The sequence below is a fragment of the Ammospiza nelsoni genome, chromosome 1 (genome assembly GCF_027579445.1).
Source record: "Ammospiza nelsoni isolate bAmmNel1 chromosome 1, bAmmNel1.pri, whole genome shotgun sequence".
In the NCBI taxonomy this organism is placed as follows: domain Eukaryota; kingdom Metazoa; phylum Chordata; class Aves; order Passeriformes; family Passerellidae; genus Ammospiza; species Ammospiza nelsoni.
In genome coordinates, this window is record NC_080633.1 from 56,878,078 (window position 1) to 56,900,215 (window position 22,138).

Sequence of the window (22,138 nt, forward strand, 5' to 3'; positions counted from 1 at the left end):
CTTCTGAAAATTGAGCTTCCTTTACTGTAGAATAGCAGAGAGTTCAACATGGTCAACTTCAATTAAAATGGTCTTCAAACTTCCTCCTAAGTATTTGTCAGTCAGTTGCCTTGACCAATTCCTAGCGCTCATCTTTAGCATTTTGGCTGCCAATGCTAATGCATTAAACATGTTATTCAAAGGAAAGGATCCACATAAAAATAGCACACGAAATGCAACTGGAAATGCTGAGGAGGCAGATATTTCAAATTATGCTTCTCTGCAGGAATTTGACAATGTGTTCTGACCATTAAGAAGACATGAGCTTCAGTGCTGAGATGCCGAGCCCCATGTTTTGTATTTTGTGTATTCACTTGTCCCTGGACCTGCCCTGAGAACATACTAACTGGCTTATCCCCATGAGCTGACTGGGCAGACGGTCCCTTTTCTGTGGATTCCAATGGCCTGAGAGGAACCAAGAATTGCTGATGTTGAGACATTTCTGGGAATTCCTGAACATCATCTGTGTGAGTAACACACAGCCCTAATAGCACACAGATGCATATATGGTTCCTAAGGCGGACAGAAGCACAAAATGCATAGAGCTTTGCAGTGATTCCAGGATAGCTTCTCAGCAAATTCTGTGTATCTGACTTTGGAATTGAGATGAAAGTTGTGACAGCTAAAACCTTTGTGAATCAGCCTCCACAGGTCTGACCCTTACTTTGACCAAATGAAACAAGCACCATTGCTGCCACTTAAAGATAGTGAGAATGAGAAATAGACATCGTAAGCCCTAAGGCAGTGCTGAACAACAGTGGAAGGCAAATTAGAATTTAGAAGTTCTGATCTCCAATAAGGGAATGGTCATTCAGTTACAACTTAGAACATAATTCATTCCTCAACAAAAATAACTTATAACCAAGGTGGAAATGTTTAATCAGTAGAAATTATTAGTTCCTGCAAAGTAATGCCTCTAGAATTGTCATCTATCAGAAGAACTAGGTGTTGACGTTCCACTACTGGTTGTATAACAGATGATATTTTCCTGAGTGGATTCCAGATTACTGATGAAGCCCTCATGCATGTGTATGTTTTTGGATAATTTTATGAAAGCATTTTTAAGGATATTGAACAAAATCCTATTAAAAGGGATTTTTCATTTCACTTTCCCAATCTCATTTCATAGTGTTACCTATTATGAGTTTAACTCACATTTGTTTATGTATTATGTCTCGTCTTTTTAAGTTAATATAACCCCTTCTAAAATACATGGTTTAATCATCCTTCAGGATGTCAATTACTTTACAACATGCTATAAAATTTCATTCTCAGTGGTCAAGATGAAATAGAAAGGTCTTACACTACACTTCAAAAGAGATGTTTAAGTACACAGCAGGGCTTATGTGATGGTGCCTGTTAGATCAATTTCACACTACAATCCCACTCTCCCCTACTTATACTAACTCTTATCCTTTTCCTTTGTAAGGGGTGAAGGTTGGACTGCAGTTAAAACTGGAGCTCTAGGGACTTGCACTATTTTCCAGAAATTCCTCTCTTCCTTGGGTAACAGCTCTGAGATTTGTACATGACATTGTCTTTAGGAAAAGCAGGTTAGATTTCCCCAAATTTCCCATGAGATATATGAAAAAAAATTATTTCCCAGTATAAGAAGGAAATGGAACTCCTTGGATAATGAAATAACAGGGGTAATTAAAGATGAGTGCTTGTATTTGAAACATATGTTACAGTAGAAGTAGCTGTGACTTGGGAAAAGATGTTATGTTTAGTTTTTCACTCAATAAAATATTTTATTTTCTATTTAAGTAATTGAAGTTTATGTGATTTACATAGTCAGTAAAACAATAATTTATCTCTGTGCTCTGTAAAAGAACCTTTTTACCTGCATGACCAAATAAAATGTTAACTGAAGTTCCTTAATTTTGCAGGAAGATCCTGGCTTGAGAATCTCTTAGGTTTGAGCAATGAGAGGGAAACTATTCAACTAAGCCCACACTTCAATTGGTTGCCTCTTATTGGCATCTAATTAAAAAATTGTGTCTCTCCCCTAAAACTCAGTGGAGCATTACAGGAAAAGGAGATTTTAATACAGCATTGAGCTTAGTGGGAACTCCACAGGCATATTTTTTCCAATTAGCAATGAACTACAGTCAGCCTCCATACCAACTACATTTTTGTTTATTTCATATTTAACATTCTTCCCTTCTCACCTCTCCTGTCTTTTCTAGGTTGGCTGCATGCCTTGGGTTTGGAATACCAATTCCAGCAGCTCAATAGTTATAATTTCTCCTGGTGGAACAAATAAAACAATGAATGAACTTCCATGTGACACAGCCCACTATGCTTTCCTTTCCTGTGTAGTGGGGACTCTCACCTTGGCAATATTTCTACGTGTATCTTCCTTGCCAAAAATTATTCTCCTGCTTTTTGTTACAATTTTGTACATACTTATTCTGGAACTCAGTGGTTACAGAAAAGCAGTGGGGTAGGTATCATGCAAAATTAAGCAATGGGTAATTTTCTATAGATAGTCACACATTGACTACTTATTTCTGAATTGTCCTCTAGTGTTCAGTGCTGCCTAGGAGTAGAGCATAAGAAACACATCAGTCATCCTTTCCCCAGCAATTGTATGATCTAGTAACATCCATGAACAGGGGAGCAGCTTTTGGGAGCTAGCAACTGTTGCCCCATTGTTCTGTAGTTTTATGTTAATGTACCCCAGCTGAACACTCTGCAGTCTAGCTATGGTATGGAATAGAAAAACACAGTTAGAAACTTAACTGCCATATTTCAGCAGCCCTCAGTCAGTCACAATTTCAATAAAACTTTTGAGCTTTTCAATGTTTTTATATTTTCTAATTAAAAACATGCACACACATTACAATAATGCATAGCATCTAAAAATCCTCAAGAATTGCATGTTAGTGTGATGCAGCAATCAGATGTATTCTCACCCATCTCCCTGCCCAGATGAGCCTAGTGATTAGGAGGTATTCCTGTGTTCTAAACTAAGGATCTGATATTAAATGTGCAATGTTAGGTATTAGATCTGGAATAACACATTTATTTTCTTCTTCTTTTTAAGGGGCGGTTCCTTTTACATGCGTGGCTATGAACCAATACTAGCTATTTTGCTGTTTTCTTGTGCTTTAGCATTGCATTCAAGACAGGTGGACTTGAAACTGCGTCTGGACTACCTCTGGGCAGTGCAGGTAAACCACAAGACTTCATAGTATCCATGAACACAAAATATTGTCTGACTTTTTAAATCGGTTTTCAAATACTTTCAGAACAAATTACTTGGACTCGGACACAAACTGTTTCATGTCTTTTGCGATTTACAGCAAAAGATTATTTTACAGCTTTCTTTCCACAGATCTATACAATTCATTTTTCCTGGAGAAGTGATTTTTTTTGATTCTTAGCAGTTGCTCCAGTATATGATTAGTCAAATAATATGTTTATATCTAAGATGCATTAGGAATAACCTGTTAACAATATAAATTTGAGATAAAAAAAATTAAATCCATGGGAATTTTTATCTTATATTACAAAAAGGAGTGAAAGTAAATCAATATTTAGGTAAACTGAAAAGAAGCAGGTAAAACTGATAAAAGGAAATATTTAAACCTGTATTATACAAAGAAACTATGGAACTCTTTCCGAGAGGAAGATCAGAAATTTATTTAGATAATAAGTACAGAGACCATTTTTGAAAATATATTTACTAACTATCATAGACAGAGCAACTTTGGAGAGAGAAGCAGTCTTCATCGTAAAGGGAAATAGTAATCATATTTATCAGACAGGGAGACATCCCACAGTCCTATTCTGTGTCAATGTTTGGTTGAACTCTGGTTTCCTGCTGGTCTCCTGCCTCTACTCTCACATCTCCCTCTGCCTGGGCTGCACTTTGTGTTACAAAGGGTTGCCTTCAGCCTGTTTGGGTTTTTTCTTTTGAGGATCAGAATGACCCTGGGGTAGGGACATGCCAGTGCAATGTTTTCCTTGCCAGGGGTTGCACACTCAGTAGAGAGTGTGGTCATCAGGATATGTCTACCTCCTGTCACACCTCTCAGCAGTCTAATTCCCACCTCCAAAGTGTTTTACACTTGCCCCCAAGAGAAGGAGAAAGTTGAATATGTAAGTTTATTTGGTGGAATTTGGAAGTTTTCCAAACTTACACACCTGTTCTCACCTTCACCCCGTTAATTATTTTGTCAAGAGGACCATTTAAATCATTATAGTGCTTGCTTTTACACATAACATAAAGACTGGAACACATGGGTTACTGGTTGACTGGAACATATCCCTGGCTCCACTGTATTACATAAAATGGAGAAATCAGTTATGACTTAGTTCTATTGGCTTCTGCTTGAAAAGTTTTTCCGTCTAGCACTTAAGCTGTGCGGGGGTTTCTTGTTTGACTTGATGTCCAAGACTATGTTCCCTGCTTTTATGCTTTAAGATTATCTTGTTCTATAATTTCTCTCAACTCCATACAGTTCAACTGAGTGTGATCATTCAATTTAAGTTTTGTCCTATGACCTGCAGTATTGATAACTGCTATGAATGTCAGCCTCAGAAGGCTGTTTTGGATAAAGTGATACTAGTTTCTCTTTGCTGTGGTGCCAAATACAATTTGCAGAGGGAAAAAAAGACTGCCTGATTTTGAAATTCAGTTCAGCACCTGCCTTTTTGGATGGTCTCTAATTTGATATGGGTTGGCACACAGTGGAAGTATGTGAGTGCCATCTGATCTATCAATACAAAACCTTCTGTAAGTTATTCCTAGCCCTGAAATAGAGTAGCAGTGCAGTAATGTACCAGTTCTGCTATCCTGTGACCTTTCAGTGGAACAAGAGAGAGTTCCAGCATCTTAAATACTTTTTGTCATTTCAGCAACTGCAACTTGCATGGCAAATTGTGCATCCCTAATGGAAGTACTGCTTAAAGATTCTTCCTTTTAAGTGAGCTTTTAATTAGCAATTAATCAGTTTAAAAAATTGGAGTACAGGAGTATGGCATGGTTTTCTAATGAAAGACCAGACCTGGACTTGGACATTGGTAAAGGAAGAAATATGGACTTTTTCTGTTTTCTTAGAGACAAGTTATATAAAAGTACCTAGTCATGGTCACTATTGTTAAAACCATTGTGCACTTTCTCCAAGGGACAGTAAGAGCAGATAAGACATGTAATTTCAGTATTGTCCACCGGCATTTCCAGGTACCATTTCAAAAAGTGTTTTTCATCTGAGAAAAGCAAATGCCATTTTCAGATCTTTTCAATTGTAAATCAGAGGTGTATATGGTGCCACCTTGTGTCTGAGGTTTGTGTGATAATAATGAGAAAGGAAAAAATCAGTTTAGGTAGAAAATTCAGAATTTAGGGATTAACAAAACTAGCATTCTTTGAAATCAGTATGCTGATTTCAAATTATAATGATTTCAATGATTATGTTCTTGGCCTCTTAGATTATCTAGGCATATACCTTTCATCTTCTCAATTTCAAGTGGAAGATCTATTCCCTGTACAGTAAGTAATAGTGGAAAACACGTTAAAAGAAATGCTGTTCTGCTTTCCACTCTGTGTATTGGTTGTAAATGATACTGAGTCCAAGGACTAATTGTCATAACAACTAGGAGTACTGTCTATGAGGGATGTTACAGAAGTTGTACTTTTACTTACCCTTTCAAATGAATAAGCAAAAAAAACCCCAAAACCACCCAGAACATGTTCTTTGAACTTGCTAGGTTCAGGGAACACTGTTTATTGGAAATACCTGTATGTTAAAGCTACCTTTGAGTAGTTAGCAAACTCCAGGCTACTAATTGTTCAGCAGCCTTTAAGAGGTGACAAATAAGAGCCAGTTTTCTGTAGCTGCTGGACTGCAGGAGCCTTCTATAAGGCTAAAAGCAGTCTTGGTCATGTTTCTCTACAGCCATAGTACTACTTACTGTTAAACCATGCTGGCTTAACTTGGTTATATTTCTGGTAACAGAAGTTTTAGAAAGACCATTGAGTCAGTGCACAGGATCTATGGAGATTTTCTGTTTTGCAAAGTGAATGTGCTGTTTCTTTGTCCAAACACTGAATTGCAAGAACCAAATGCTAAATGTTGATTTACATCTTCTAGTAGCCAGTACCTGCTGTGTGAAGACATTCCTGTCATTTTAGGAAGCTTTTCAATTGCTGGCTTACATCTGGGGGAATTTCAAACCCATTTCTGGAAGCTTCAAGCACTATGTTTGCATATTTTTAGTAGCATTCATTATTGGGCTAATCCTGTAAAAAATGTTCTCAGATGAATAAAAGCATTTGTGGCATAAACTGTAATAAAAAGGATTTCATAGATAACTTCTTTTATTTCATTGTGAACAACAGTCCAGTACTACCAAATTATACTTTAAACTGTGAAAATATCCCAAAACTAATCATAGGAATACATAGATACATATTAAGTGGTCTGTGCTAAGGTCTGAGGAAAACATAATCCAACACTTTTTTTTTCACCCCATCAAGGAAAAAAAAAGTACTTTGAAGAAGAGCAGTTTCAAACAAGAAAAACTGATTAAGGAAAATTACACAGTTTCAAGACAAGTTATTCCAACTTCCACTCATCTAGGCTGCATTATCAGAACAGTGATAATACAGTAGAATTTATGTACATTGCATAGAAAAATACTTTTTAATGGATGATATGTTGTTAAAACATTTATATTTGCACCTTCTGTTCACCAATCAGTAGTGTTATAGGCTCTTGTTGATTTGCTATGGATTTTTTTTCTGTGCCAGATTTAATTTTTCTGAATATCGCAGTATTTTCAGAAAATATCTGTTGGTTGTTTTCTTGATATTTTTAATAAGCAGTGGGAAGAGAATTTCATTTTCTGCAAAACGTTGTGTAACTGTGTTCCTCATATGACAATAAGTATGAATAGCAAATATAGGAGATTTTACTTATTTGTGACTGATAATCATTTTTGGTTATGCAAATTATTTAACACAACTGGGAGGGGAAAAAAAAGTAAGGAATTCAGGAAGATCCTAAAACTACCAAAAAATGTATTTGCTCACTCACCCAGGATTTGTCATGGGAGGAAAACAAGAATAATACAATTATATGACTTCATTTGATGCATTCAATTGGTGCATTCTTTAGGGAATACTAGAATATCATTCTGCTGTCTTTTCTAGCCCTTTAAACTTGCAAGAAATAAGAATTTTACAGCCTACAGGCAAGACTCACCAGGTGTCTTAGCACTTTCACTCAAAAACCTGGTGCTACAAAAGTAGTGTGATGTGTTTGCTCCCCGTGGATGTAGTGCCATCTTCAGGCGCAAAAAATGAGATTCTCAGGGCATTGGTGCTCAGCTTCTTTTTACCTGAATCTTGAAACTGTATTCTCATGTGGTATCTATTTAGTCAGTGACCATTCTACAGCATTTTTAGGCTTGTTAAACTGTCAGGTGATAAAACTGTTCAGACCACTTCCCAGACAGAGGATGGGTAACCACTTACCAACATTGTAAAAACTGTAGGATCATGTGTAACTATGTAAAATGCAGTAGATGTTAGTTAGATTGATTGTAAAAATCATAGTAATAAAACCATTTTAAATTCTGTCACCATGTCCAGTGCAAAAATAAAGCCTGCTTTTAAATACTGCAGCTCTGCAAATATAGTTGGGTTCCACAAAATGACCTAGCTGCCACAAATACCAAATAGGTACAAGCAAACAGCAGAATGTGAAAAATTATATTGGTCATGCCAATGCACTTTCTTTCATGTTTATTTTCACAATAATCTGTCTTGTTTTTTGAGCTAGTAGCTACTGCATAAATATCATCCTGTCAGCTTTCCTTAATTAACCAATGGGAACAGGGTCAAATAGATGAAGGTTTAAATGCCATTTAGCTGTTTGGATAATATTCCCACCAGAAATGTAAGTACCTGTGATCTGTGCTATTTTATTCTTTCAGCCCCAAGTACTCCTTCTCCTTTCCTAGTGTCTGTTTTTCCTGAGGAAGAATGATGCCTATGCATCCTCTAATCTCAGCTGCTCAAGAGTAAGCATTAGAAGCTCATGAATGACAAGGAGGAAGTACAGTTTTCATTGCACTTCCCTTAAAGGCAGAAAGCAGGAAGCTGGGAAAAGGTCCAGAAAATACCAGTAATTGGCTTACTTCCCTCTATATTACCTCTTTGATGGGATAGTTTCAGAGTTTCATATTCACTGTTGAATATGACCAAAGTCTTTTTTTTACTTCACCTTCCCTCTTTTATCTTCCCTTGTGAGAGATGCAAGAAGACATTTCCTCTTTCCCCAAGCAGCTCCTGAAGAATTGAAAAAATGAGAGCTGTCTTAGGCAAGAGTGCGAGGCAAGAGGACAGATATTCAAGCTCTGTGCAGTAGTAGCAGAGAAGGCACACTTCAGTTCATATTCCTAACATATTACTTCAATAATAAAGCAGAATGTTAGGCATAGTGTGTGGATGGTTTAAGTGCAGTCCATGCAGAGACTCCATCTTGGGTACCAGGAACAATACAGCAGTATTGACCCAGTGTGTGGTCTAAGATAATATGCCTTTGCTTTTCAGCATGAGAAAATAAATCAGAAGGAATGCTGTGCTAATTCCATGAATGTTATGCTTCTAGTTCTGGAGCTAGATCAGGCAGGGTTAACACAGCTTAGTTTTCAGGACACTGCACTGCCCTACCTGAGCATTATCAGCACAAATTTCTCCCAGAATACATGGAGAGAGTGCATTCCTCTCTCTCTTTTAGCTAGGAGGTGCTTGGCCTCAAATAGTTCATGGAACAAAAAAGTAAGAGCACTCTCCTTGTTCTTCTGTTAGCGTATTTTGCCTCTAATTTGGGTTTCCTATCATTATCCACCATGAATCACAGAATTATCATGATATTATTCAAGGACTTTCCATGATGTTAGGAGTTCTTCATGTGAAAATGAAGATTTTCTCAAACCCTTAGTGTTTGATTAGTCTGACCATGACTCAGGAAAGCTGAGATCCTGTTGCTTAAGCCGTCTGCCAGCACCTCCGGCCATGGGGACCCTTCACGGAGTGGTCTGCTAGATCGGAGTGCAGTTCAACTCATTTGCTCTGGGTCACATGCCAAAAGAGAGACCTCCTTATGGGTCTCCACACCTTAACCCACTGCCATTGACTGCTAGCACCCTTGAAGAATCCACATTAACAGTTTGCAGACAACACTCTTAATTAATAAAAAACAGTAGTGAGAACGTAAGGTTTTAGGGTTGCTGGTGACAGTATCTGACTGCAAAAATGTATTCAAAGCAATGTACAGACAAACTCTAATCCCCAGTGAGAGCTCGCTAGAGATAATCATTCAGCATGCATAGAGTACACTTCTTACCCCTAGGTGTCCATATGGAGGAGAGGAGAGGTTCAGCCTACCACCTAATCCCAGCAGTTACAATGGAGTCTTCTCTCCTTTCTTAATTCTTCTTTACATTTATGCAAAGCCTGAGTGACATTAGTCCTACATATTACTCAGTGAGGGGTGGTCATGCCTTGGAGGCAGTTAACATCAGTGTAGCATCTGACATAACCTTGGGATAGGGATATGTGTCAATCCAAGGAGGGTAATTCTGCCATAGCTGCTGATTCAATAGCAGGACACCTTCCTTTATCTCCCTAGGCTTCCAGCTGCTGTGTGGCTTATTAACTAAAAAGTACCACCAAGTACCCTCTTCTCCAAGGGTTTCAACAGAGTCTGGTTGCAGTGTCCCACTCCACTCCACTCCACTCCACTCCACTCCACTCCACTCCACTCCACTCCACTCCACTCCACTCCACTCCACTCTCCATTTTGTTCCCCCTAGATTGTACTGTGCATGGAAATCTGGGTGTGCTGACTATGTTCCATCCAGGGAGTAGCAACTGTACTTCCCCTTATATTTTCCATACTGTTATCTTTAATTTTAGGTCAAGTCTTTTTCGCACAATCTCATTTTTGGCAACTGAACCCTCTCAGATCCAAAATTGTAGTTAACAGTTTTGCATCCAAAAAGGGAAGAGACACTTGTTAGGTGTGTTGAAAATGTAGCATTCTATCATTAGCAACAGTGGCATCATTAATGCCTTTCCCAGCTCTTAGATGATGTTGCCACCACCCCAGACATGACTGATAGCTTGATTTGAGCCATTAGCTCTTCACTCAAGAGTTCAGTTCTCTACTTCTTAGTCACGGATGTTCTTTACTCTGAAACTTTTGTTGTGGTTCATACATAATGATGGATGTATTGAAGAATCTTTTCTATAATTTCTTCTAAAATGAACAGTTTGGTGCACAATTGGGCAAGGCAGATTTCATCACACATTTCCACATCAGAAATGAACAACAGCTGCTCAGTGACTGAGCAATATTACTACCCATACAATGCACCAAACTGATTACTCCACTTACCTACTTGATTCCTTTGATTAGTGCAGAAATCTCCACACCTTGACTCAAAAGAGTATTGTTCTTTAGGAAGGTATTCTGCCCATATTGTATTGGTAGGTTAAATGAGAACCTTAACATTCCTAAAAAGAGAGCAACAACAAAATTTCTTGTTCAAAAAATAAAAGGAATGGATAAGGAAGATCAGAAGGGATATTTTATTAAGATCATCAATTCAGTTCCCAAATCTATTTGCTGTTGTCAGAATAAAATTTTTCTTGTTCCAGTGTGATGTAAAATGGAGTTGCAAGCTTGGTTTAGATTTTCAGCTGAAGAACCTTTTTATTTTTCCTGTTAAAACATTTAAATTCCAACAGTCAAACTAAATGCCAGAGGCCATTTCACATGTTTATAGAAAACAGTAAGTCAGAGTTATGCCACCAAATAGGGGAAGGATATTTTAAGAAAAAAGCATGTGAAATTTAAACAGCGAAATAAGTGTCAAGAAAACAGCTCAAAACAGGAAATAGATAGTTAGAATAAAAACTTCAGGTATATTTCTTGCAAAACTTAATTGCTATTTAAAGTTTACTGATATTTCACCTCTAGAACAGGTTTCTTTCTTATTACCCAAATTAGAATAGGAGCTGAGAATTTATTTTAAAAGGCAACAATTCCTGAAGAATTTGTTTATGAAATCAGTTCTCTTTCAGAACTCTTTCTACTTGTAAAGAAATTTTAAAATACCGAATAAACTGTAGGCTAAACAGACTGTGTAACCTGAATAAAAACGTTATTTCCTAAGTTTCGTCATGGAAAACAAAACTTAGCTACCTGGAAAAAAAGTCACATGAAATAATATTGTTAGACTATACAAAAGCAAGAGGTGACTGGTTTTCTCCTACTTAGATAGGAATGGATACTGAGAAATTATGTGGACTTTGTAATAGATCAGGATACCAAATTTCAGATATAAATTGGACACCAAGAAAGATTAGAACAGGTTCATCAATGATTTATGTGACTGGGGTTTCTCAACAATGCCTGAGAATCTGACTTTCCAGTCTTCTACTGGCTGTAATTAGATAAACAAAATCACATTGGGATCACAGTAGATTATTTGTGTGTGTGATTGAGGAACAAAGAATAAGCTATGATTTCTGTGAGATGAATATGATACTGATCAAGTGTTTTCTAATTGAAATCAGTGTGAGGCCAAAAGTCACTCTAAGAACAAGGAGCAAAAGCCAGTAAAGTAATTTTGCACATGAATCTATGAAAGACTAGGCTGGAATTTGCAAACCTAGAAGTCCCAAATGAGATTCCTAGATATTCAATATTTTTCAAATAAGGGGTCTGAGTTTTAAAATAATTTCCTCCTATATGACTCACATTAACACTGTAAGTCAAGCACTTGTAATAAGATGCCCATAGCTTGGGTTAAAGGCCTCAGATGTCTTAACTCCTAAGCACTCTTTCTGAATGCTGTCATTCACATCAATAACAGAATTTCTGTTGTGAAGGAACTGTATATATTTTCATGACAAACATCAGCATAACTAAAACATTCTCTAGAAATGTTAACTATTTTTATATTATTTTTTTTAATTTGTACATCATTCTTAAGGATGGTCAATTTTAAAATCTTTTTCTCTGTTAAATCTATAGTCTTATCAGATTTGTTTCAATTTTACTGCAAAGTGCATAGGTTTGCTTTAAACACTGGAGATTCTCATTGGCTTCTTTTGTCTGAAAGATGGATCAAATACTGCTGTCACTGTATTGAACTACCTGGGAAGTAATTGGCCTCCAAGACCAATGTGATTTAAGTGGTATTATTCTGATTTACTCTGTAAACATATCAAGTTTCTATTTAAAAGAACAGAGAACTACAGAAGATACCAATACACTCAGCTGATCAAACACTGAAAACAGCTGAGAGACTTTACCTTACTAAGGATTTAAAGGGATTTTGCCTAATGTGCATGGTACAGGAGAACTGTTCTCAATCTAGATTGCTACTCTACATTTTGTTCATTTTAATTCCAAAGGATGAATTAATATAAATAGGCTCAGCTAAGTTTTTGGTTTTTGTAAAGGTTTTTCTTCTCCTCTATTCCAACAGGCAGAAGAAGAGAGAGATGATATGGAGAGAGTCAAGCTGGATAATAAAAGAATTCTTTTCAACCTGTTGCCAGCCCATGTTGCACAGCATTTTCTTATGTCTAATCCAAGAAATATGGTAAAGCAAGATAAAATTTAAATACATGCTGTATGGGCCTGTGTTGCTTGGGCCACCTTACACTTGTATGTTTTCAATAATGGCTTGGAAAAAAACTTTGCTCATGTAAAAACAGTAGCTTTGTAAAAATTTGCGTTCAAGAACTAGTTTGAGATTATTTCTTTTGCTGTATGGTCCTCCTTCTGTGAAGAGTTTCAATAAAATTCAGACTAAGGGAAAGTTATCATTCAATATCAATGTAACCAAGAACCAGCATGTAAATCACTTTTTTCATTTCCCAATCAATGTAGGATATTGGAATTTATCAAAGTATTGCACGAGCTCAGTTTGGTTCTGAATGGTGAAGTGCATGAACTGCCAGACATTTATGTATTAACCACTCTAGTTCTGGAAAGTATGCTACCGTTAACAAAACCATCTATTTAAAGTTAAAACCAGAGAATTCTACATGCTTAAGGAAGACTCAGATTAAAATAAAAGGCTGCAGTGACTCAATAAGTTGGTTCAAGAAGGCCTTAAGAGAGTCCTTCTGGTCATCTGAAAGCCTTCAGCATTGGAGTAGCTGTAATATCCATTATACCATTATTGAGACTTTGGGTCAAAGTATTTGAACCACAGAAGAGTTACTTTGCTTTCTTTAAGTCATCCAAATTTTTAAGCAGAAACGTTACCATACAGAACAGCATTATATTATATTATATTATATTATATTATATTATATTATATTATATTATATTATTACATTACATTACATTATATTATATTATATTCCACAACACATAGAAAAACTTGAAGGAGTGAGGCCAGTTATGGACCACAGGATAAAATTGGTCCATCTCTTATTTTGCTTAATTAACAAGATTGAGAAAATATAATTATTTTTCTTGTACAATAAACATTCTATAATCGTTAAAACTTTGTCCAAATTTTGGCTCACTGCTTCTATGTCTAAACAGAAAAAAAACCCTCCGTTGTTTTAAATTGGTTTAATACCTTAGGTGTTAATTTTATATTGTAGTCTTAAGTGAAGATAACTTTCAACATTATTTTAAGTCTGGTTTTCTCTCTAGAAAAACTGATGGCCTTTGTCCTAGTAATGTAATAATGATGTTTAATTTAGATTAATCTTTTTAAATAAACATTACATCTGCTTATGTACTACAGGACCTTTATTACCAGTCATATTCACAAGTGGGAGTGATGTTTGCTTCCATCCCAAATTTCAATGATTTCTACATCGAACTGGATGGCAATAATATGGGAGTGGAATGTTTACGCCTGTTAAATGAAATTATTGCTGATTTTGATGAGGTAAGGTCTAAACACTGTCTTTTGGCCATACCAGTTCTATCAGATAACTATCAACGTGATTATCTGAAGTAAATCAGTGTATCTTGAACTGTTTACTAAAACAGTACTATAAACTTCCTATTTAATCATAGTTTGTGTCCACTGGTCTTCTCTAAAGTGCCAAATTTGTACTTTTAGGCACATGACTGACCTAAAATTTCTCTTATATAGGAAGAGTATCTAAAATGAAAGTTAATGACTTTTTTTCATTGACCTCAAAATGGGCAAGACACAACTTAGCAAATATGATATGGTTTCATGAACTTGCACATACTGTCTGATAACTATGGTTGTTTGTCTAAAATGTTATGTAATATTTAACAGTTTTATGTTTTAAACAAAGCTTATGGACAAAGAATATTATAAGGATATTGAAAAGATCAAGACAATTGGAAGTACTTATATGGCAGCTGTGGGACTCGTACCTACTTCAGGAACTAAGGTGAGAGGATTTTACATAACAGTCTTATATGAAGGAACCATTTTCCTTCAATTTCCAGAAAAACATCAGAAACACAACTAATTCTGTGTGATTATTGATAACTTCTATGACTTCTTTACATTTTGAACCTGAAATTCAAAGAACAGCTGGAGCCAGAAAGGAAAACTGCCACACTTGCTTATGTGGCTTCTCTTGTGATTTCATTGTCTGCAGCTTTGAATTCCCTGCAAGTTGGTGTATAAAATGCTCTAAATCAGGGGTAGTGTTTTAAATCTAACTTTTAAACCTACCTTTAAACCTGGTATCTTAGATGTTCTTGTAAGATGCAGGGAAAGGTGTATACTCTAGGTGTAGTGAATTTCTGCAAAACTAGCAGAAGACTATTAAAATGCAGTTTTTATATATATTTTTAATATTGAAATCTGAATGTAACCTATAACTAAAATAAACATCCTCTCCCAACCCCCATCATGGACAGGAACTTTGTGCTAGGTACAGTGCTGCACTGTACCTGGCCCCTCCAAATCAGCTCTTCTTTCTCTCCACCATTAGCATTCTATTTACCACTTTAATTACTCAGCAATAAAAAAAGTCGAAGTAATTTCAAACCCACTGTCTCTGTGTCACAGTTCTTCTGTATTCTTATGATTATCTCTTAGAGTATTATTCTTAAGAGATTTCCTAGATTTCCAAGCAGCAACTGAAAAGTCAGAAAAATCTGTGAGCATCATATTATATGCATAGTATACAGAGCACTATGCATGTTAGTAATTACACTAATAAAACTAAATCATTAAAATTTTATAAAAGTACTAATATAAGAAGAGTATGAAAATTAAAGCAATCCATTCACCTCATCTGCCTATAGTTTTCAGACATTTTTCCCTTGTTCTGATATGCAAAAAAAAAAAAACCAGAAGATGCCCTGTGGACTTTTTAGCAACAGCTATCCCTGTTAAGTAAATAAAAAACAAGACCACATTTAAATAAATGGTTAGAATTATTTGGAGTATATTACACAACTAATCTTCTGGTCTGCAAAGTATTTCTGGCAGATGCCTTCCTTTGTATCATTCCTAGAAATCTATACATTACCCAAAAAAGAGGTATTTTTAAAAATATGTTTATCCTAAAATGTTTGACTCATGGGTTCTGAGACAGCTAAAAAACACTGATCTTTAGAATGTTTTCAGTGTGTGATCTGAGGCAAACAGGCAGTGGCATACTTTTGTGTCTGCTATAAATGCTCTTTGAACTATAATCCTCAAAACAAGTGTGTTATTGGGTAACTTTGGCATACGTTCCAAAACCTAAACATGTTTGTCTCTTGTATTTTATAGTTATTGAGTGAAGGGTCAACTGAGTTAGTCCAGTACTGAAGATACTGTTCTGAACTTATTATAGTAATGCATTTTAAATCACTGCAGAAAATCTTGTACAGAACTTTGTCTTCCTTTTAAATCTTGGGGAAGATATTGATTTTTTTCTATATATGTAGAATTTATTTAAAATTCTGTATTGCATAAAAATTGTCTGTCATATGAAACAGACAACAATTTTTATTTAACTTAAGGTTTCAGCTCTTCTGTGATGTCTACTTACTGTTCATGTGATGCAAATGAATAGAAATTACTCACATCCTCTTGCCAGTTTCCCAGTAGTTCTTCATCATACACTTGTATATTAGAAATCTGATAATCTTGCCTAGCCTGTCATACACAGACAATCACAGCCAGCTTTACACAGTCCCTGGGCTATCCTATGGAGTCATATGGGCCTCTGGTCTGTACTCTGGCAGGAGTGTTCCAGGTTCAACAGAAAATCTGGCACAGCCTCTGATTTTGAATCACTAATTACACACTAGGATTTGGACATGAACAGAAAGCAGTGGATGGGGTTATTTGCGCTCTTAACTGAGGATATTTATGTAATTAAGAGCCCAGTACCCTGATGAAGTTAAATATTTAAATCCCATATTTTACTGGATTCCTGTTTCTGCACCTTGACTTCAGCAGGTGACTACAGTAAATGCTCATTGCCTCTATCACAGTGACTTTGCTGGGATGCTCTGAGCAGTCTTTCCAGTAACTACTCTGATATTTAAATAAATAATTATTTGTTCTATCAACAGGGCAGCACACAAACCAAACTCTTTGTAGATCTTTTGCACTATATAAATTCATTTTATTTCTTTTTCACCAGGATCCTGACTTCACCAGGGTCCTAACTCTGTGTTCTTCAGTGCAGGTTCGAGTTTGCCCTAATCCTATTGATAGGTATCTGTCACCTGCAGTGCACTCAGTATTTCTCACCAGTCCTTTCTCCTGCAACCTTGAAGGGCATTGTAGGAAAACAGAACATTCATCAGACAGCAAATAAATGGAAGAGAGGAAATAAAGATTAGAAATCAAATAAAACTCTGCACTGCTCACTCCCTACTCCAGACATTGAATATTTTATCCTTCTCTGTTGGAAATGTATCCATTAGCTCTTTAAGCTTAATTCTTGTTCTTCCATGTTTTGGTGATTCTGAAAAGAGTAGAACTAGCTAGTTCACAGTGAAAGAAGCAGAATACCAGACATTCAGGCAGGTAAATAAAAATATCCTTCCCAAAAGTTGGGACTGGCACAAGGATGACTTTCATAATTTTTTGTAAATTTCCTAGCCACATAAAGCAACCCTTTCAAACTGAGATGAATGAAGGAAATAGCAACCCGTTTCTCAGTTTTTTCAGCCATTGTTTAGCACTGCATTTATAAAATCTCACTATCATGGCAAAACTCAGCAAGCTTTCATCTCACGCCAGCTTGCACAGTCCTGTTGTGTAACACCCTACTGAAGCTGCCACTGACCCTGCATTTCTTTCACCATATCCTACCTTTAGCCCACTTTCACTTATCAAATTTGTTTAAAATTCATATTTCTTATTCAAATAAGAGCAGAACATAAGAGCAGTCATACTGACTTGAGTCAAAGATTTATTCTGGTAATCTGTCTTTAACTAACCAAGGTTAGATCCTGGGGGAAGAGAATGCGATACAAAACAAATATGCAAACCTTTATTTTCCACTTCCTAATAATATGCTGCTTAGATTTTTACTACTTTGTAGCAAATATTTCTTTCATGATCTTTAGAATTATGTTAGAAGCTTGCTAAATTTTGGAATCTACAATATCCTCTGAAGTTAGTTACACAGTTTAATAAGACTGAATTTGTAAAAATTATTTTCTTACATTTGGGGTTTTATTTACAAGTTAATACTTCACCATTTCATTTGATGTCTGTTGGAGAAAAAACATTAGTTCATTTAGATGCATTTGATAACAGCTCCCTTCAACTTGCCTGGAAAGAAAAAACACAGGGTTGTTCTGCACCTCACAGGATTAAACCTAACAGGAATTTTGTCAATGGGAACAGCATACACCCCATGGAAACTGGGAGCTAGCACAATCCCCTAAGGAAGAAGAGGGCAGAAACTGTAGTTATTAATAATCATCAGGCAAAGTAGTTTTGTAAGAAAGCAGGTTATATTCCCTGCCACACTCAAAACAAACATCTGCAGCTCTCTAGCAACGGAACCACTTTACCATGGGAACTTTGCTTTCCATTCTTCCCAGAAATCAAAAGGAGAGAGAGAAGAACAAAAAAATAGCAGAAGAAAAAAATGCATGTGCTGCAGCTACCATCTAAAGTTTCCCTTCACAAACAAAAAAATTGGTTAGATTCTTTTCCTAAGACATCTGTTTGAGCTTCTCATTATTTTTCACTTTAGTATTTAACCTGCATCTCCGTACTGTACAAATCTAATGTGCAACACTATTTTGTTTCTAGGCTAAAAAATCAATTTATTCCCATCTGAGTACACTGGCAGATTTTGCAATTGAGATGTTTGACGTTCTTGATGAAATCAACTATCAATCTTACAATGACTTTGTCCTACGAGTTGGTAAGTCATGCTTCTACAATTATCACACAAGCAGAAGATCAGTTTTTGTTGGCTTTTCCTGTGCTGTCAATGAAGGATTACCTGTCCTGCACTCATGGTTAAAACTGAGAATTCTCCATTACTGAGAGAGTCACATCCATGTAAAAGGTCAGCAGTCTGGATGGTGTGCATTAGTATTCAGAATTGTAATTCCCTCCAATTCCAGTGTGCTTACTTAATCTATGCACCCCTAAAAGGAAAGTGCACCATTAATTTTATACAATATTATGAGTGCACCCAATCTTGTGGTTTACACTTGGAGGCTGAAACAATAGTTTGCCTCTGGGCAGAGTGACAATTGAATCTCCCCCAAGCACTGAAAAAATACTTAAACAAGCTTGTCCAGAGCCAAAGGGCTTTAGAGTTGTAAATTAACACTGCTGAGGGACACATTGCTAAGCTGCTGAAAATTGAGTCTTACTGTATTATGTTAAGTTGCATCTGCAAAAGCTTTGTTGGCATTAAAAGTGCAATGGGAGCTTTTTCTCCGCAAACACCACATCACCTTAACTAGTCCTGTTTGCTCCAACAAATCCAATCCTCTGGTCTGCACAACACAACCCTTCCCATGCAATCCTTTTCATGTTATGTCGTACCACTCATTTCTCTCAGCCTTCTTAGACATCAAGTTCCCTGCTTCCCTTTCTTCATGTATCCCGCTCCTCTCCAGCATTGCTTCTACTGCTGTTCTCATTTTATTGCATATTCTAACACTAATAGTTTTCTCCAGCCTCTTTCTCTATATATTTTCATGGCTGACTTGTGAGAATGAGCTGGGCTACAGGAAAACTGAGGTTGCTAGCAGCAGAAGATTGAAAAAGACCAAAGACATCAAAGGCAGCAACAGAAGAGTTATATATCTTTGACCTCCTGTACATCCTAATAATTATAAACCCCAAATTCTCTTTGAACTCTGTTATAACTTGTCTTTCCAGGTTCACAAAGGATCAAATATCTAACCCTCATTCTTCTGCAAAAATTGTCTAGAAAAGCCCTTGCACAGAATCTCATGCAGGGTTCAGTATCTGTAGCTCTTCAGAACACTCAGAAGAAACATCCTCTTTTATATTCCAAACCAGATATTGAAATCAGTCAGAAATGTAGAACTGAGCTCTGCAGTTTCCAAAAAAATATGCTTGAGCCATTTTCACATACTTTTGTCCTCTTCTACTGTCTCTGGGATCTGAGTTGTCTAGTACTAACAACCAACCTGACACACTTCCCTTACCCCAACCTTTGTGTATTCCAGACCATTATTTCTGTTCCACTTGGAGAATCTCCATTAAAACCTCAATTAAAAGGCTTTATATATGCAACTGCAGTGGAAGTTATAGGAAACAATTAAAGATCTTTAACAGTTTGCCCCATTTTCAGCTGTGCTACTACTGGTTAGATCTTTTCTTTAAGCAAATATTGGATTTTTTAAACAATCCACAGAAGAATCATATTTTTATGTTGTCAATCAGATTTGTAATCACAAATTACACTTCTAATAAGATATCCCAAGGAATGTCTTTGTTGTGTTTCTAAGGCTTTTACAAATGCAGAAGTCCACTTGCATAAATTAGTCATAGAATCATGAATATGCTAAGACATGATTGAGTATGTAAAGAAGCCATCAGGATCATCAAGCCCAACTCCTGGCCCTGCACAGGGCAGCCCAAAAGTCACACCATGTACCTAAGAGCATGGGCCAAGTGCTTCTTGAATTCTCTCAAGCTTGACGCTGTGATCATTTCTCTGGAGAACTTGTTCCGGTGCTCAGTCCCCTTTTGGGTGAAAAACCTTTTCCTAACACCTAACCTAAACTTCCCTTGACTCTGCTTTATTATGTTAACATATATTACTGTATTATTAAAAAAAATGCTAAGACACTTAAGTCAAATCTGTTTTGCAGGATTCATGTTTCCTTGGAATAATATGCTGTAGTGAAAACCAAATTAATTTTTTAATTTTAGGTATTAATGTTGGGCCGGTAGTGGCGGGAGTCATTGGAGCCAGAAGACCACAGTATGATATTTGGGGGAACACTGTGAATGTTGCCAGCCGGATGGATAGTACTGGAGTGCAGGGAAAGATTCAGGTGAGTGCTTTCCAAGACAATTTTGCAAACTTTACATACTTCCTGTTTTATATGTGGTTACATTTTCAAGAACACTAAGAAAACGCAGCCTCTCTTTGTTCTTATGGAGAGGGCAACACTCTCCAGACGACTCACCATCAGAAATATAGTTGTTTTCTGTCTTATACACTTCACTCCTTAGAGACAATGAAATCCTCAAATAAATAATTTCCCATCAAAAGAAACAAGAGGTCTCTGCTTCATTGCACACAGTTGAAGGTGAGCCGGGGAATGTTAACACTGCTGGTCTTTGTGCTGTAGAACTTTTGCCTAAATAAGACCAACAAGGAAAGGATCTATGCTCATTTTCATCTTACCACATTTTATGTAGCTCTAAAAATTGCTTAGATACTTTGGATTGGAGAGGTGAGGCAGACAGAGAACATTGTTGCTCTACTACTAGAACCTATGGTGTTCCTCTCAAAAGCTCAGTGAACACCTGCAGTAACTTATCCAAAATATCTGTCTAATCTTCAGGGACCAAAAGGTCTTCTGCAATAAATTAACATCACTAGAACTGATACAGCTTACAATTTGGCTACATATTTCTGTTGGATGGAGCTTAATCTGTCTGTGTATTTATTTAACTCGAGACCAAAAATTCTGCTGCTCAGATTCCAGTTTTATCAGTGATCTTTACTTCTTAAAGAAAATTCTAAGTGAGCCTAAAGGCAGCTGTAGGTGATAATCCATTCTTTTATTCATATTTAATGACTAAGAAGTAAAAGGGAGAGGGGTGGGCAACTACATGAACAGAAAAAAGTAACGGTTTGTTGGTTTTTTTTCTGTCTTCAGGTGACAGAAGAAGTTCAGCGGATATTAAAAAGATGCAGTTATGAATTTGTGTGCAGGGGTAAAGTTAGTGTAAAGGGAAAAGGTGAAATGTTGACCTATTTCCTGGAAGGAAAGGCTGATGGAAATAATTCCCAAACACGGTCATTAAACTTAGAGCGGAAAATGTACCCTTATGGGAGAGCAAACATTCAGACAAAACTGGGCACCAGCTGTCCATCGGTGTCCTCAGTTGCTAGCTTTCCTGTAAAACCTGGTCTTGGAGCAGGTCAAGCATCTGCCACTCACACAAACCAAACACTGCATTATCTTCCTTCTGTGCCAGCTGTGAAGGAGGCATAGAACAAAGGAGATTTGGTTGTGTCACTTGCAGTGAACTTGGAGAGCAATGGTTGCCTGAATTTTTACTAAGAAGTCAGAGGTCATAGGCCATGTCATTAACCAAGGACCACTACAACCCAACCAAAGAGAACTTGGGGACTGTGTAATGAACTCTTGGGATGGAACATATAAGGGCTAGCAATTCTGTTATCAAAAGTCAAAATGAGATTTTCTGGAAATGAGGCATATTTTCTTGGCATTTTTAAACAGTAAGTGAAAAAGAATAGATAAATGTGCAAGCAATTATTTATGTGTGTGTGTATATACATGTTTTAATCCATATATGCACACACACAAACAGTTCTGTGTAGACTTAATATTTATAGAAATGAACATAAAAATATGTATTTATTTACACATCCACCTGCAGAGACATAGCAAAGAGATTTCTC

The 22,138-nt window shown here is 36.6% G+C and overlaps 1 protein-coding gene across 1 annotated transcript in view; it reads left to right on the plus strand.

Moving 5' to 3' along the window:
* ADCY1 (adenylate cyclase 1) overlaps nucleotides 1-21,707 on the plus strand; it is a 149,140-nt gene extending 127,433 nt beyond the window's left edge. The window contains exons 13-20 of the mRNA XM_059483185.1: nucleotides 2,229-2,485; nucleotides 3,089-3,215; nucleotides 12,556-12,672; nucleotides 13,837-13,983; nucleotides 14,366-14,464; nucleotides 18,298-18,412; nucleotides 20,410-20,534; nucleotides 21,369-21,707. Coding sequence (XP_059339168.1) covers nucleotides 2,229-2,485; nucleotides 3,089-3,215; nucleotides 12,556-12,672; nucleotides 13,837-13,983; nucleotides 14,366-14,464; nucleotides 18,298-18,412; nucleotides 20,410-20,534; nucleotides 21,369-21,707 — 1,326 coding nt within the window. The remainder of the gene's footprint in view (nucleotides 1-2,228; nucleotides 2,486-3,088; nucleotides 3,216-12,555; nucleotides 12,673-13,836; nucleotides 13,984-14,365; nucleotides 14,465-18,297; nucleotides 18,413-20,409; nucleotides 20,535-21,368) is intronic.
* Nucleotides 21,708-22,138: the final 431 nt, after the last annotated feature.